The sequence below is a fragment of the Hetaerina americana genome, unplaced genomic scaffold (genome assembly GCF_022747635.1).
Source record: "Hetaerina americana unplaced genomic scaffold, ioHetAmer1.1.p SCAF_8, whole genome shotgun sequence".
Classification (NCBI taxonomy): domain Eukaryota; kingdom Metazoa; phylum Arthropoda; class Insecta; order Odonata; family Calopterygidae; genus Hetaerina; species Hetaerina americana.
In genome coordinates, this window is record NW_027287427.1 from 72,340,810 (window position 1) to 72,359,155 (window position 18,346).

The following is an 18,346-nucleotide window of genomic DNA, read 5'->3' on the forward strand; positions in this document are numbered from 1 at the left end:
ACAGTTAATGCCTATTCTGAGCTGGCTGTGTGAACATGAGGTTCATGGTTATGACATTGGAAGTGTTTATGACTAGATAAACCATCCTGGTCTTCAGTTTAATTAGTTTTTAAACTGATATTTGCTGGTATATTTAAAGGAAAGAGAACTCGGCAACACAATATAAAGAGGAAAGGACCCCCAAAAATTCCACAAAACATAAGCCCAATCTTAATACTGCACAAAACAACCCAAACACACTGTTCCCTCAACACTAAGTTATACATTTATAAAAAATATATGGTAAATAAAACCAACATGCAATCCTTTGCAAAGTGAAAATTTCCTTTCATTATATTTACAAGACATGTACAATTCATACAAAATGGAAGAGAGTACATTTTCATTTCATTCGACATTGCTTCAGGAGGTGGTTTCGAAGAGCAGCCTGAAAGTAATCAGATCAATTGGAGAATTATGTTTACCAGTACAAGTGAAGGTACATATGCAAAAATGAACTGAAACAATCGAATTTAGTTATGAAAGAATGATTTTAAGGAAGGCAAAAGAGTACTCAATATTTTATAAGTTATAGGCACAACTAGGAGGAAGTAATGGACATCCATTGAACTGAAAACCTTTGCTTTTCCTAAGTTTACAACTACGACCAGTTTCACCTTAACAAGGAATCACCTGGCAACTTTTTGAAAACCAAATTCATGCACATAGGAAAGCAAGGATTAGGGCACGAGGAGCTTTTTGAGGGGAGCCAGAAAGGAAGGTTAGTCATGATTGAATTATGATAGGCTTGCTTGAATAGAGTAAGAAAGAAGGATAAGTATAGACCAACATCTTTTAAATAAAGTTAGAAGCAATGGTCATATAAGAAGGAATCTGAGACAAAATGAAGATGAAGTGTTCAGGGTAGGACAGGAGAAATTTCAAAGCACAAGAAGAAAATATTATTTCACTCTCCTCCCAAATGTCCTTTCCCTTCCAATAATCTTACAAATTAATGTACCTTCCCTAAAGACACTGATTTACATTAGCATAGTATGCTCCATAAGGTTGCCAGGTGATGCCTCATTGCTGTGAACATGGTCAAAGAACATTTAATAAATCTGAGGAGATGCATTAGTCTTTTACTTCAATAGATGCAACATACCTCAAATAATATGTGCAACAGAGGCCATAAATAGCTCATACCAGAAGTATAAACTAACATTTTTAACAGGGATAAAACGCTTTCATTAACATGAATCATTTTCTTTAAGAGTTCTCTATGAGGGAGAATAAGTCCAAACAAAATGAAGATAAAACCCTAGGATACATAGAATTCCCAAATATTTATTTCAATAGATCTTCACCAACCTGTTTATCCCTGAATGACCTCTAAAACCCTAGGATACAAAGAATTCCCAAATATTTATATCAATAGATCTTCACCAACCTGTTTATCCCTGAATGACCTCTTCTGCTTCTTAAATACTTTATGTTTGACCATCATAAAGTTCTTATTTTTCCTTTTTTCCTGATTAGTTTTACTTGAAAATGGATTTTGCCTTCGATCCTGGAAACCAAATTTAACTCTATCTTCCTGCCCTTTCTGAAAACAGCAAAGGAAAAACATGATGAAAAAAAATTAATGCTGTACAGTGAAGCCTCAGCTTCAATATTTAATTAGTTCCTATAGATGATTTGATTTTAGTCGCATACATGTTACAACTTGAGAAATGCAAAACAGCATGAAATTGTGAATATTGAAGCCTGCTTACTGTTAACAGTGAAATAAAAAAGACCCACATTAGGTTTATGTCGGTACCAAGTGATGTTAGATATGAAGATACCAAAACCATATTGCAGTGCCAAGTGAACATATCAATATTCTAAAAGAAATATCCCATAAAAATTTCACTAAGTAAGAAAACCAATTGAAATGAAGACTAAAAGATTAATTTTAAAATTGAGATTAAATAATTTTGGGGGAAATGAGTCAAGTGACTAACACGTTTAAAGAGCATTTTATTTGTCCAAATGAGAGGAGTAAGAATTATGACATGGAAGATATTTTTCCCTGACCGGCAAAGATGTCAGCAATGATTTACCAAGAGAAAATTATTACTAGCAGCCCCTGCAAGTGTTCACACAAACTACATATGCACTAGTTAACTCTAGTAATTCTGAATTAATTACTTACCATGCTCATGGTATTTATTCAAACCAAAGTTTATCAATTCAGCTTAAAGGATTAGAACTTAGTCCCATTGTGATTGAGTAAATTTTATTAAAATTACATGGAAAGCAAATATACTTTAAAGCTATTTTTTGGCACTAAAAATTATAACTTCAACCCCTTTTAATTCTTCATCAACTATTTCACCCAACTTTTGCATATAAAATCATCCTCACTCTCATTTGGTGAATTACTCACTAGAGATGCTTAAGCAAGGTTCCACTGTATTTCTGCATTTATTCAAATGACCTCGATTCATTCCAATGAAAATGATTTCAGACAAAATAACACAAAACAGATTAACATACTGGTTCAACTTTAGAATAACCTACAAGACATCCTGAACTCATTTTAAAGTTTTCATTTTTTACTTACCCTTACTGTCTCCAGCCTTGCTTCTTTGTCATGTCTTTTCTTTTTGAAAATATTTTCTATATCTCCAAGTGAAACTAGTTCAGCTCTGAAATCAAATTGAAAGAATTACATGCATACATACCATTCCACATAATGCCAAATGTGACTTAATAGAAAAACTCGGCCAAAAATGTTGGTCAAGCAACTCAAATCCAGAAATTTCAAACATTTGAATCAAAACTTAATGTGCATAAATTTTCAAGTTTGTTTCAAAGAAAAATTTTTGGAGAGACGAATTCCCATCATTTTCCAGGAGGACTTCTGACTAACCTGTTTTTCTGCAAAGTCTTTGCATCTTCCATTTCCACAGAGGTACGACTACGCTTCTTCCCCTTGCGTGCAACTGTCATCTCCTTCTTGAGTCGTGCCACCTCAATGCGCTTGAAATCAGCATCCGAAAGTATACGTGAAACGCTAATGGCTGATGCTTCCACCACTTTGTCCTTCTGCTCATCAACGTCCTCTTTTGTTGAGGCCTTCCCTTTCTTCTTCCCTGACTTTTTGACGACCACCTCTGTCCTTCCTTCATAGCCACCTTCACCCACTTCCACCTCTGCACAACCACCATTGTCCTCACCATTTTCATCCTCTCCTTCACTCTCCTCTACCTCACTGTCACCCTCCTCTCCTCCTTCCTCTTCACTGCTACCCTCCTCTTTCTCTTCGCTGCCTGCCTCCTCCTCCTCGTCACTACCTTCCACTTCCTCTTCTCCATCCGATGAGTGGGTAACATCCTCCCACTCACTATCATCGCTACCATCCCCTTCGTCCCCTTCCTTCCCTTCTCCTTCCTCTTTCAGTAGCACCTCAGCACCTGGTATGTAATCCTTGGCATCTACCTCACCATACTGCTTGACCTTCAACTCCAAGCTGGCTTCGGTGGGTCGGCCCTGTGGAAATTGAACCCAATTAAGTGCTATAATCAGAACATAATTAACAGATTATACATATTGTGTACATGTCTTTTTTGTAGATTTCCAAAAGGCATTTCGCAGAGTGAATTTGGTAGAATTAATAAATGTTTTGAAAAAATAGGAGTAGATTAAAGGGATAGAAGACTTATCCTGCAACCTCTACATGTCTCAGACTACTTGGGCGCAAGTGGCAAATGGAAAGTGCAGATCAGTAGTGTTGGGAAGAGGAGTGAGGCAGGCGTGTCCATCATCACTTGTTTTCACACAGCTTTCCATGGAGGAATTAGTTTAAGAGGCATGTTTAGTTTATGTGGAGGAATTACTTAACGGCATGGGAAGAACTGGGGATAGAAATGAAAGTCGGTGGGGAATTCATAAAACCATTTAGGTTTGTAGAAGATCAAGCTTCAGTTTGTCAGTCAGCAAAGGGGTTGCAAACTCTGCCGAGTGCATTGGAAAGTCAATGCGAAAGATATGAGATTAGAATAAATACAAACAAAATGAAGGTAATGCAGTTTTTGAGAAAGGTTAAATTAAACATTAAAATAGTCAAGAAAAAACTAGAGCAGGTGCAACATTTCACCAATCTCAGAAGTGTTCTAGACCAAAATGGCCCAAGTAGTATAGACAAGATGGCGAATTGCATTAGGCATATGCATGTATGCTGAAAGAAGCTTTCGCAAGGAGGAAGGAATTTATCTTAAGGGAGGTTGACTAACGATGTTAAGAAAAGGCTCATTAAAACTTTGATATGGAGCATAATTACGCATGGCATAGAAACATAGTTAATGAAACACGACGATAGGCGTGGATTTGAAGCTGATTTTCAAATGTGAGTGCTAAGAAGGGGGCAAAAGTTGAAGCAGACAGAAAGGAAAACAAATGAGGAAGTGCTAGGTTACATGGAGGAGGAGAGAGAGGATTGTTGGGAGAAATCAACAAGATGCAAGAAAGATGGATGCACAGCAATTTGATTGGCAATAGGATGTGGAAGGCTGTGATAGAAGGGAGAACGTTAGGTAAATGAGGAAGTGGTAGGAATAGGATACAAATATTGGATGTATTGATGGAAGGAAATATTCATAACTAAAAGGGGCTTATTGCAATGTTGGATGTCAGGTTGTGTTTTGTTAAGAGAGATGAGAAAATTTTCACTATAACGTTTGGTAACTTGTGTCCACCAAAAACCTATCTGAACAGATAGATTACGAATAATAATAATAAATAATTTATGTATTATAAACAGAAAAATATAACTTAGATGTGGAGCATGGATTTGTACAGCATGGAAAAATGGACATTTGAGCAAGATGTTAGGTGTAGTTTGGAAGCTTCTGAAATATAGATGAGGGAAAGGATGAGAAACATGAAATGGACAGAAAGGAAAACAAATTAAGACGTACTAGGCCTGGCTAGAGAGGAGAGGGGATTTCTGGGATAAATCCAAAGGCGCCATGAAATATGGACATATAACATTGTTTAGTGATGGGAAGTTGAAGACTGTTAAATAGAAGGGTGGAACATGAAGTTACATAGGGGGAGAAAAGAGAATAAGCAAGTTAAAAAGAATGAAGGGAGGAAGGAAGTAAGAACTGAAGATGGGTTTAGTGTTATGTCTCATTTCAGGTTATGTAATATAAGGAGAGGCAAATAAATTTATCGCTGTTCAGTCTGTATCCATCCAAAACTTACCTTAAAAGGTAGAATACCAAAAATAATAATAAAGATAATAATAAGAAAAAGCCTTGGAGATGTGTGGAGAGGATGTAGCAAAGAATGGAAAAAATGACATGAACAGAATAGTAATCAACCAAAACCGAAAACAAGTTCTAGGCAAGATCAGGGAAAAAAGAGAGACAGCTGAGGGAAAAAATTTGAAGAAGACCGGACAATTCAATGAAGGATATTCTGAAAGGCAATGAGATGCTGAAAATGGTGACAGAGGGGAAAATGGTGGGAAAATGAGGTGGCAGGAGGAAAATAATAGGCAATTTGGAAGGAATTAAGGGGGGTTGAAATATTAAGAGCTAAATTATTACTGTAATATGGTATTAAAAGATATTTTGAGTAATCCTAATTAGCACTTATTATCAATAGTACTATCAAAGAAATCAGTTGAATTTTCTGCAAAACACAATCAGATGCCCTTCATTTTTCATGCAAAATGAAGTGCATCTATGTACGTAATAAGTGCAGGGGATGAAAAAGATGTGCTAGTGAAATTGGCATACACAGAAACAAGTGTCTATGAACTGTGGGCTATTTGGGTTTCTTAAAACATGTTCAGATGGTAAAAGGCGATTTAAAAAAAAAGTGTGCTATGAGCAGTGTGCAGAGATTTCATTCTTTCACTTAACTCTCATTAATATTCACTTAAAATATCACAAAAATATACATTCGTTTACTGAGAGATATTACCTTTTGTGTTCAAAATTTAAAACTCCTGGTGATAACCAGAGAGATAATGAGACCAAGAATTACAAAAGAGTTCCACGTAACTCAGTTAATTAATAATAAATGAAACAAACACACACTAGCTACTTACTCTTACAGAAACAATGAGAAATGATAGCAGAGTAAGTGAAATAATTTAGGATTTCAGCTCCATTTTTTACCGCATTCCCCAGGATAACAAATGATATAACCTCAAATACATACCCTATCTCTTTTCTTTAAAAGGTCTGGATTGGCGACACGAAAGAGTGAGATGAGTGACCGAGCAGCCATAGCCACACTTCTCTCCCTGTAATTCCTATACAACACAAGGTCTTGCAGAAGATATGCAGGCATGGAAAGTGGACATCTTATACAAATCTCACGCATTGCATTCAACCTTAAAATAGAGAAAGGAAATCAATTTATTAACATGCAGGATTAAAAATAGGCTTAAAAAGTTTCAAATGCCATAATACATACCCTACAGCAATGACATCTGATGAGTTTCTTTCAGTAACAAAATTGTTAACCAAAGTCTTGAGAACTGGTTCAATTATCTAAAAGTAAAAGTACACAAACTATCCTCAATTTCAATGCCAACAAATAGAGATACTAATTACTAAATAAATATTAACAATTGACAACATGGAACAGCAATAAATTTGACATATGACAAAAAGTCACTTCCTAGATTGAAGAAGAGAGAGATTGTGAAGATAGAGACACTTTTTGGGAGGCCATTTTGCTTCAACACAAAGATCACTCCCCTTTCCCCAAAAAACAGAGAGACTGTAATTATGAGTCTTGAATTCCAAGCCCAAAATTTCTTAATTTTCTCCTCTGTAACCTGGTAGAGACTTTCAGGTACTGTACATGTCTAAAATATGTTTGTGTAACACAAAGGTCATCAAGTCTGGGTCCTACATAAAATAATTTCTGAATTCTTCTCTCCTGATTACTAGGAAAAGAGTTTTCCATTATACAGAGAACTTATGGAGACCAAGGATTAAAAAAAAAAGTTTAATACAACTACAATAGCAAAGTGTAAATAATGAATATGGAAGTTGTTTCATATTACAAATACTTCACATTACAAAATGTTTTGGGAAAAATTTCAAAATAACAATACATTTAACAGTCCCATGACCAAATTATGACTAAATTACATTGAAGATGCATTTTGATTCATCCATATCGATATGCATAAAGCCTTATGATTGGTATTAAGAACTGTTATTAGCTTCGAAATATGTGGGATCAAAATATTGAGGTTTTACTGTACAGTTCACTATTTGCCAAAACGAGCCAAGCGTCCGGATGTTACTGAGGTAATTTTAACTAACATTTAAACTGAAACTCCATATTGTTTAATAAATAAGTTCAATTATTCCTTATACTTTTACTAATATTTTTGTGCTTTCTGTCGGATTTTCACTCTAGCAAAATACCCATATTCCTGAATTAAACATTTAACAATTTTTTTTTGCTACCAATTCTTCTGAGATTGATAGGTAAAACTAACTTTTAACCTTAATTAACCGGAAAAATCTTCTCCTGGATGCCACTAATATCAGAACTATAATGGCAACACAGCAATTTGGAGATCAGTCATCATCTGCTTAACACAGGATGTGGTAATCACAAAAAAATTGTGCAAACAGGATTTAATCCTTAAAGATACCCTGTGTTTAACAGGGTAACCCTCTGGTAATGAGTAATTCAATTTATGTTAATGAATAAGTGCACTATCAGCCCAGAGAATAAAAATAGCGTTTCACAAATATTCAATCAGAATTTTTCATCCAAAAACATTTTGACATTTCAAATTTATCTTTAAATAACTGATATCAAATTATTTGAGACATTCATCAACAGCACTTAGTGAAACCATTAGTAAAATTATGAGAATAGGTAACTAAACAAATAGAGCATATTTTAATTCAAATGTAAGCAAAAATTGTGATCAAATGAACTACTAAAATAATTTAGATGAGAATGGGACCTTTGGAATTAAATGCTCAAAGCAGAAAATTTACACAGCACCAACATATATCCAATGTTGCACCATAACTTGTTAATGGGAAATCTAATATTACAAAGTAGCTATTATAGCCTATCATTAGTTAAATTAGAACTATTACCCAAATATTTACACAAATTGATCAATATATAAGCTTACGATTCAATTTACAATTTTTATCACATTTATTATGCCTATCAAACATTAAAATATCTTACATCGGGAGGAACAAGCTCATGAGCAGATTGTGCAGCAAACTGGAGAATTCGGGTCACCTCTGCATAGAGAAAGAAAAATATATTAAAAAGGGAATTGCTATGACTATTAACGACACTAAAGTTCACAAAAAACCCATTGGCATTCAAATAATCCAATATCTCGTCATTATCACAGTATTTTAAGCATACATTATTTTTTTAAGATATCCCATAAATTAGTATTTTTAAATGGAATGGATGAATTAAGTAATACTATTCAGATTTGTTTCCCATTTGAGAGCCATTTCACTTGAGTTTACTAGCTTTGTACAGAAATTTAACACATGGAGCTTTACTGCAAGGCCTGATTTTGAAACTTTTCACCCAAGGGTGATTTCTGGACAGGTTGAGAAATAGTCTTTACATACTCTTGTTCAATGATTAAAAAACAATAAGAATAGATAATAATTTAGCTCTCCTTTGATCTTAAAGAGTTTCTCACACACGTAATTGTATTAACTGTTAATATCGGAAAGTCAAATTAACTTGCCAAGCAGCCAAACGTCATGATGGTATTTTCTTTTCATATAGTTTGAATGAATCATTGGATACAATTTTACATACCTATTATGCTAAACTCATCAAAGATATAATTACTCGTAGATAGTTACGTCTAATAGTGAACATTTAAAAAAGTCATTCAATAAAAAAAGGGATAATAATTTATTATTTGGTTTGAATGGGGAGTTCCTGTAAAATGAGGTGGTCCCCTCAACCTCCTATGTTGTAGATGAGTTACAGCAGGCCTACATTTTCATCAACTATCCAATACATTGTGATTTTACATCAACATGCCTGGCACTTGATTCAACATTAATTTTACAGGCATATTCATGAAACAAATTATTTTTATATTTTTATCCTATCTACATCTTGGATACATCATATTTTAGACCAGCTACACGATACCCTGCAAGCAACTGGCATGTTGCATGGCAGGGGAGGGGTACATCCATAGAGTCGCGAATACAAACTGCACAAGAAACTCTGGTAACTGTGGTGGCTATTGAGCTACCACAGGAAACTTAGGGTTTATTACATCATGCTAAGTAAATTTGGATGAACATTATTGTCCTACCTCTTTGATGAGGCTGCATGAAACGTTGAATATAGGGATAATAGTTGAACAAGAAGAGTTGATGTAGGCCAATTAGTCTGGAAATGACATCCAATGTCATCAGCTTTACCTCAAACCTCTCATTTGTCTTTTCCAGTCTCTGAAATAATTTCTCAGCAATACCTATGAGCGAAAAAAATTGCCTTTATATATATGAAACCACAATTAATTATTGGCATTTGTATAGAAACTTACCTTGAGGGTCATGGATTAGATGTAGGGCTGAGAAATTGAAAGAAGGTGCAGCATTTTTCTTCTTTTTACTCTGGGGAAAGATAAAATAGAAACTAAGATTTAACTGACAACTATTTACAGATGCTACCCAATTGTAGCACTATTTCCAAGAGTATGAAGGCAGTCACCTGCATACCGGAGAGTTGGGAAAAGGTGAAAGTGTTCATTATGTTGGCATTCAATGGGTGGCAGACAACTTCACTTTTCATTGTGAATGAAATAATATCACACGTCAAGGACCTGCCCAACACCGAATGAAATCAAATCTATTATTTTTATCTTTTCCTGATTCTTGCCACACCAGTGCATTTCTAAAGACTTTTGGCAATAATAGAAGAGACCAAAACAAAATGATGTTCATTAAAACATGAGTTCTTATGCAAAGTAAATGAAAAGTAAAATTTGTGATTGCGAAAAGTTAAATTTGTGTAAATATTTAACTGGTATTTCATATACATGGATTCAGGTCGATGTGATGGAAGGGAACCATAATAAAGACCAATATAAATTATAGCACTTTTCCAATATATTAAGAATCACTGTGCAATGCACGGTTCTCAGTTTGATTGCCACGATCTATGCAAGCAGCTATTGAGCTGAGAATCACACTGTTGATAGAACTTTTATACTTTTGATACCAGATCAGTGAGAATAAAATGAACTTGTTCACCAACTGCTGGTAATTGGTTTGATTTGATCGTCACAATTTACATTCTCACTGCTATATGACTGAGAGTGAATTCACTTTTTACCCTTCCAGTTCCACAAGTATACCAATGCAAAGAATTATAGTTCTCTCTCAATCCTCGAGTCAAATACTACTCAGACAATCACCAAAGTCATACATTCTTTGTATGTACATCATATCAATTTTGATGCCATATAGCAATTTTTTTTGCTAAATTTAAAATTATTTGGTATTTTAATATTTAGATATAGGATAACACATCTATTCCTTTATTATGTCCAGAATCCCTAATATTTAGTCATTAAAAACTTCAGAAGCCAATTGTAAATGAACAGCATTGGAAAACTATGTCATTAGTTTTTTCAAGGTTACTATAAAAATAAATATTATAAATTAATGATATTACATACTCCAAGGACTTGCTTCGCCTTCTTCAACTGTTTTCCTCTTTTACGGCTCTTTTTGTTCACTTTGTTGGACTTGATTATTTCTCTGGCTGAAACTTCTTCATCCTAAAAACAGACATAAATATCACATATGAGTTACAAACAGTATTGCTGCAATCAAAGGAATAGAATCAAGCATATGAAAACAGATGGCAGAGACGTAATTCCCATGCATTGAGATGAATGAGTTTATGTGTGCATTGCCACAATAGTTACATTCCCATATTTATATCTGAAACTGAATGAAGACAGTACAACTGTAATTTTTATTTTCTTTTCATCAAAAATTGATTGAATACTAAAATTTAAAATGTTTTACAAATTTCTCAGAATATAAATAAATTGCACAGAGAAGCATCAACAAAAAGTATGAGTAACAATTATATTGGCATTTGATTAATCATTTATTTTCATTAAACATCAAGGAGGCAGTATGATCAGATCTTTTACCACTCATATAGTTTTATTTCACAGGTCTAAAAAAAGTCTTCAATTACTGCAAATCCTGGCCTATATGTACTATTTTTACTACCGGATGTCTTCTAAAATCAGCCTGTCTTATGGCCTAGGGGTGTACGAATACAGCTTTGACCTAGAAGTACAAACTGATTACCAGAAGAATACTTACTATCAAGTATTTGTTCTCACATCAGACATAAAAAATGGTTGCCTTTATTACAAATTTTGATAATATCACTACTTTGAGTCAACAGTAAGCAAAAGTCTTAATATTTCGTAGGAAGTACTTCCTAAAAAAAGTCCCATATAAATTGTAAACGCACACAATGTAGTGCATGTAGTTTTATCTCACATGCGGTGCCACTGTGAAACTTATACTCATTAGACTAACAGGGATGTCCCCCCTCTGCCAACACATACATAATTGTATCTCTCCCAATAAACTTGGGAGTCTAAAAGTATTCAACCTTGGGTACTATTAGAATGTCATAAAGGCATAGAAAATGGTAACTTTGATAATATCAAAATAATAACAGAATAGTCGCAAACAAATTTAAAATGACTTCGTGGGATCTTCAGAGAATATTGTCACACATTTGATTGATATTGCATTTAAACTTTTAGTAGTGAATTACACTTCAGAACATGAAAACAAGGGAGCTGAAATGCATTTTGGACCACCCCTGTTTGAGAAGATGATATGAGAATAGAGGGAGCAGAGGGTGGGCTAAGTAAATGCAGAGATGTGAGCAAAACAATTGTACAAGGAACACATCAAGAACTAGATAATAAATCACAAGAAGAATGGGATTACTGCTTTAACAAACTGACTTTAATTGAAGCAAGAAAATAAACATTAGGTATGTTTATTGCCATTTTTCTGGGATGTCATGGTGTGAGAGATTCATAAAAAGGAATGGTCTGTGCATATGGACCAGATCTACAATAATACACAAACTGCCAATTGAGTACAAAAGAAAGGTTATAAGGAAACAACTCAAGACCTCGCATTGATGGGAAGAATTTCAGAGTGTAAAAATCATTCGCCTTGACTGGGATTCAAACCCAGATCCCTCAATATCTGGTCGAGTGTTTTAGCCTCTTAAGCTACCGAGGCGTCCTCTTAAACTCTGAAATTTTGAAAAACTCTGAAAAGTCAAGGCGAATGATTTTTACACTCTGAAATTGTTGCATTGAAATGCACATTAGTGGATGACTCCGTTAAAATTTACTGTTGCAGCTTCTCCCACAGTTTCTTTGGAATTTGATGGGAAGAATAAAACTGCTGTCCATTTCTAGCAGTTGCGATTGAAAAAGTTTGGCGGAAAGTTAAAAGGGAGACTATCATGATGTCTTTTGAGAATGCAAAATTTGTAATGTGCCAGACTGACGTGAGAATGACATTGCGGATTAGGAAAGGACAACCACAGTGAAAATAACTTTAGAAATGACTTGGAGTGATGATGAATTTCTGGGATTCTAAAGGTTTCCATTCCAGATCAATAAGTTTCTATGACACTTTCAGATAGAAAAGATGTAAAAATTACTGGTGTTACTAATTAGTATAAATTTATCTCATTCAACGAACTGTGGGAGATGTCACGACAGTAACTTTCAATGGAGTCATCGACTAATATGCATTTTAATGGAACAACTTCAAAGTGTAAAAATCATTTGTCTTGAGCGGTATTCAAACCTGGATCTCTCATGTCCGGCAGTGTGTTTCAGCCAGTTCAGTTATCGAGGCATCATCTTACACTCAGGTTTTTTTGGGGGATGGGATAATTTTAACTATCACAAAGAAAACAATAAATTCGAAAAAGTATATGTTTGTGCGATCATTAAGCAGGGGTCCACTGTATACACATAAAATTTCCTAGTTTTCCACATTATTGGGTATCCTGATGAACTTCCATGAGTACTTAAATTCTTTTCAAAACCGCAAATGCATATTCATGCTTATTAATCAACTGCGTACATGAAGTGAATCACAATCACATGAAAATGTGATAAATTTGTTTCATGAGATGATGATGCATAGTAAGACATAAATAAAGGACAAAATACTCACATCCGAGTCACTTTCATCGGAGTTTTTCTCTGTAGGGTCAGTGCCTACAAAGAATTTTAATGCTGCAACCATCACCTAAACAAGGATGACATAAATAGGAATGCATTTATTTTCAAAACAACATATAAATTTTGGATTTCTTTCATACTTTTCAATTTTAATTTATATTTTTAAAGAGTATTATGAATAATTTAGAGTTTGGTAGAAATATCTTATGAAAATTTCTTTCCATTAATTATTTATTATCAAACCCCAGCCTCAACATCTGCAAAGTGATTGCAATAAAGGAGATGAACAGTACAAAGTTACCTGTACCATGACTAAATGCATAATTTCCATCAAATTAAGGTTGAGCCATTTCATTTAATACTTCATGAGGTTCTTAAATGCAACCTAATGGCTTAATTAAAACTTTTCAAATGCATAATTACTCCAACCATTTCAGGAAAGAAATTTTAAAATCAATTTCAACCACCCACGAATAAGTTTACAATAAGACGTATCAGAGCAAACAGAATCTTACCTTGGTTACTTTAGAAAAAAGGGCTGTTGCAATCACATTAACTGACTTGGCATCATTCCATGTATTTTTCTTATACAATTCTATCATTATGTCCTGCAAACATAAAATAATCAAACATGAACATTGGACTAGTAATTTTCAAACAATAGTTTGACTCACTAATTAGTCACATTTGTGAGAGATCCATTGAGAGAGGATGAAGAGAGCCACCTGCAATCTTTCTCACCAATTATTCTCCCCACTCTTTCAAATATGACGAGGCTTTTTTCGTAGGCCATCTCTCATAACCTCATTCATCACCAGTTTCACTGAAGCCATTCTATTATTGTTTAGGGCTTTTGACAAACCCAAAGAACTGTGGGTAACTTTATGAATAGAATGGTTTGAGGCGTCACTTTGTAGAAGTGATTCATATCAGATATCCTTCAAGAAGCCATTCATATCGGAGAGTCAATGCACTTTTTTGAAATTTTGGCCATGATTCAAAAAGATGAGCTACAATGTCTGTCCAGAGTGTAATGAATATACCAGAGGGAATAATATGAAAATTGGTCTGGTGATCCCATATTGTACTCCTCATGAACAAATTTAAAAACTTCATACCTAAGAAAAGGTATGCACAAGCAATGTTTCTCATAGCATTCTAACCTAAAGGCTGGACCTACAAAAATTATTAAGCAATTTCAAGACAAAACTTTCAGTTTAATATTTTCATCACTGTTTATAGACAATTTCTTAGTATATGAACTCAATAAACTTAAATTTTAACATATTCATAAGGTAGAACACATAATGAAGAAGGGAAATGAACATTGATAGTTCGAATATTGTATATAAATTCTGAAAAACAGAAAATATTTGACAGATAAAATATATCGTGAGGTTCACAGTTTCAGCTTGATTTGACGGAAGGAATTCATAATTAAAAGAAGAATTATAGCACTTTTTTTACAAAATAAGTTGGAAGAAGAATGTGCGTTTTGACTCATAGAGTTATCTTCTCCTCAAATATTGCCTTGATTTTGCTTTGGAAGATAACTTGGCAGTCAAAAATGACTCATTTATTATAGTCTGGAAAAAGGCTATAGTTATTTTTTATTACCTGGAGTATGATTACTCTTTAACTTCATGACTAATTTGGGTTTATTTAAAAAGAATAATAATAGTGATTTCAAAGATTAAGATTTCTTCACTGCATTTTCTTAAGGTGGATACTACTACTGTAGGGACTAGATTTTAATATCATGGTTAAATTTAAGCCTTCATTCTGAAGTTTCTGCTCAAACTAGCAAGGAGAGAGCATTAAAGTCAATACGTAGAATATATATCACAATATTACATTAAAAATAATATTAGATTTATGATATTTTATGAACAAATAACCCAGGTTTTACTTACAACAGACATTTTTGCTGCTTTGGCATTGCTGTCTTTGAGCATGCCAAACATGAAGTTCTGCAATGCCTGTACAAATTAAAATCACAAAATTAACTATATTGGAAACAATTAAGCATGGCTAAACATATTCATAAGGAACACTTAAAAGGATAGAAGAATAACAGGGCAAGTTCCATGTTTTTATACATGCATGCCTTCACATGCCAATTTTAATTATAATTTGCATACCCACATAATCTTAAAAGGGCTAATAATTTGATATGCCAAATGATTCATTCAGCTTTTCTCAAAAATATGGAATTAGGATCAACATGAAATAATTGTTAACTTACAGCATTAAGACGGGCATCTTTGTGTTTCACATTAGTATTGAATATATCAGACACAATGTGATTCTTAAGGAAGCGGCGTAAACCTTTGTCCTGACATCGCAATAATGAAAAAAACAATGACAGCAAGGACGTTGGCGTTAGGAGACCTTTGTTGCGGAGCAGAATGAGAGCCCTACAAAATGACTGCAAATTAAAAAGAAAAGATTACATTTGAATTAATCATCAATAAAGTGTTACCAACATTAAATTCAAAAGAACCTCCCGTACCATTCGCATGTTACTATCTAACACTGTATGATGAGACTGCAGAATGTCCATCAGCTGTTGAGGATAGGATTCCAATAAAACAGGGTAACAATGTGAAACCTGAAAAAAAGTAAGCCATTAAAAAAATATTTTGTAAACAGAACAAAAGTAATTCCACAGTTACCTTCAATGAGCAAACTTAACACTATTAAGGCACTCGCTCTGCTACTTTAAGATTAAATGGATGCCTGAAGTAAAACATATTTTTATCATTTTTCCTCTCCTCAGAGTTTAATGCTAATCAAAAAGGTTCACCAAACCAATATTACTACTAAACTTATCCTCTACCTTCTCCCAATTATTTGACTCCACAATATTGGCTAGTTCACCTTTCCACATGATATAAATATAAAAGTTAATTATTGTCTTTCTGCAAATTCTGGCAAGTTTGTAATGAATTATTCAGGTTCTTACTGTGTGATGTCAGAATACCTAGATCCTGTACCAACCTCAACCAACATATTTCACTAGACTATCCCTTCCATTGATGGTAACTTTATGTGAATAGCCTTTAAATTGACCGATTTCAGGTTCATACTTATTATGTCCAACTTTCATAAACAACCTACTTTCTAGTATTCAACCATAGATACCTATGGATTTAATAATTTTGTATTTTTATTGGCTAATACTGAATTGGCTACTCTAAATGTACAGGCCAAAGAGCCAGCAGTCCTCGCGCTAAGATAGTGATTTGAGGTTCCAGGTTTGATCATGGATGACACCTCTGAGATCCCTCAGCTTCACTTAAGTTGTGCTATTTTTCAGCAACCAGATCTTAATGGGAATCTTAAGGCAATAGAGAGAAATGCACCAGCCTCCCTTAATTAATGCTCCAATTTCAAACAGCTGGGTTGTGCCATAACAAATAAATTCAATCCTTGAGTTCATTACTTTGGTTTTTGATTACGTTACCACGCTGTTTCAATTCAATTTTCCCAGGAACTACTACAGCTAGTTGTAAAATCTAATAAATGTATGCCTCTAAACGTTAACTACAGAGGTAAAATAAAATTGAACAATATTTATGAAAAAACCGAAAACCTTGAAATGGATTACCCTGTCTGCATGAATTATCTTCAGGGAAGCTCATTGCAGGATTTGGATATTTGAACGTTTGTACCAACAACTGTAAAAATTATGCCTGGTTAATAGGTCAGGTATAAGAATGATTTATTCCACTTTCTCATTGCTATCCCAATTGTCATATTTACGGCATATAACATGCACTTTTTTCCATAATAACGTATCGCAAAACATCCCATGAAATACAATTTTTTGTTGGAAATCCTGATGCCATTCTAGATATAATTAAATAAAAGTAACAATTTTGGAAAATTCAAATACAAAATATATTATAAAATCATTTCTACTGCGAGAATTTTAACTAAAAAGTGCACAAATTATTTTTGAAGCAATGATTACCTTTACATCTCACATAACGCAGAGAATAGGCCTTGATGTTGAAGTTTACCTAAAAACAGTCAAGTCCTCTAAGTACAATTCCACCGAGATCTTCTGATTTAGTTTAACTTTTGTCACTTCCTTATGAGATCAAATATACACTTATACACAATGTCGCTCATATGTTAGCATTTCATATCGACTGCAGTTTAATGCAATCACGATAAGAAATGAGTACACGAAGAAATTACACACATAAACTCAAGAAATACGTTTTTGTACCTGTGCTAAAAACATCACCAAGTCGTCCAAGTTTTTGTTATATTGATCTGGCTTGAGGCGAAATACTTCAAGGGTTGATTGAAAATGACGATGCTGCTGGACGAACTGCCAAGAAAAACAATTTGTTGCATGAACGAACGAAATCAACTTTTACACTGAAAAACACAAACCTACACATACTTCATCTTTATATGACTGCGGATCTCTTTTCACAAGATTCTGAAGCTGGGGGAGATTGCTGGGCAAACGATTATTATGACGCACCATTATGCATTAATCAGAACTCAAATACTATAATATAACCAAAATATATTAATCAACGCATGTTTAAAGACAGTACAACTAATCCACGTGAGGTTCTATCGATTCCGTTAAACGTTAGTTTCGATATAAATCGAAGTGCTGAAAAGTATTGCAGCGGAGTACGATAGTCGCAACCGCTCAAATCCAAACGAATGAAAATTCTTATTTTTTATTTATTTACACAATTACGTTGCAATCAGGCGAATTTCCTGGTGGCAACGGTCAGGTTAGGTCAAAGATAACTACTAACAACGAAAATTACATACGAACACATAAAAACAGATAAGAGACAAAATATTTTTACATAATGACACTTCCACATCACATACAAAATGCCGTCCACATCACATACAAACAATATTTTCAAAACTACAGTGAAGTTTATTACCCAGTGGCTACTTTGCATTTCAACTTAAAACTTCTAAAATTGGATGGAAAGGGCTCAAACAAACCTCCAGGTAGCTGGTTCCAATCAATAATGGTTCTATTTAAAAAAGAGTATTTTTTCTTATTGGTTTTTTGAGTCCTTA

At 34.0% G+C, this 18,346-nt stretch overlaps 1 protein-coding gene across 1 annotated transcript; it reads right to left on the minus strand.

Moving 5' to 3' along the window:
* Positions 1–314: 314 nt before the first annotated feature.
* Mys45A (SDA1 domain containing protein Mys45A) lies at positions 315–17,859 on the minus strand. The gene is made up of 17 exons (XM_071596387.1): positions 17,694–17,859; positions 17,514–17,618; positions 15,789–15,887; positions 15,522–15,704; positions 15,190–15,255; positions 13,792–13,884; positions 13,269–13,343; positions 10,703–10,804; positions 9,566–9,635; positions 9,332–9,493; positions 8,215–8,273; positions 6,457–6,533; positions 6,199–6,373; positions 2,897–3,516; positions 2,588–2,672; positions 1,430–1,585; positions 315–427 (listed from the first exon to the last, which is right to left on the minus strand). The coding sequence occupies exons 1-17, from the start codon at positions 17,778–17,780 to the stop codon at positions 383–385; spliced, it is 2,259 nt and encodes a 752-aa protein (XP_071452488.1). The 5' UTR covers positions 17,781–17,859; the 3' UTR covers positions 315–382.
* Between the last annotated feature and the right edge of the window lie 487 nt (positions 17,860–18,346).

Bases quoted from the DNA above. Each gene is read 5' to 3' on its own strand.
- Mys45A (XM_071596387.1), bottom strand. From the start codon at position 17,780: ATGGTGCGTCATAATAATCGTTTGCCCAGCAATCTCCCCCAGCTTCAG. The intron at 6,534-8,214 runs GTAAGATATTTT...TTTTACTTTTAG, and splicing joins ATGAGCTTGTTCCTCCCGAT to ATAATTGAACCAGTTCTCAA. The intron at 428-1,429 runs GTTGGTGAAGAT...GATTACTTTCAG, and splicing joins GGTCATTCAGGGATAAACAG to GCTGCTCTTCGAAACCACCT.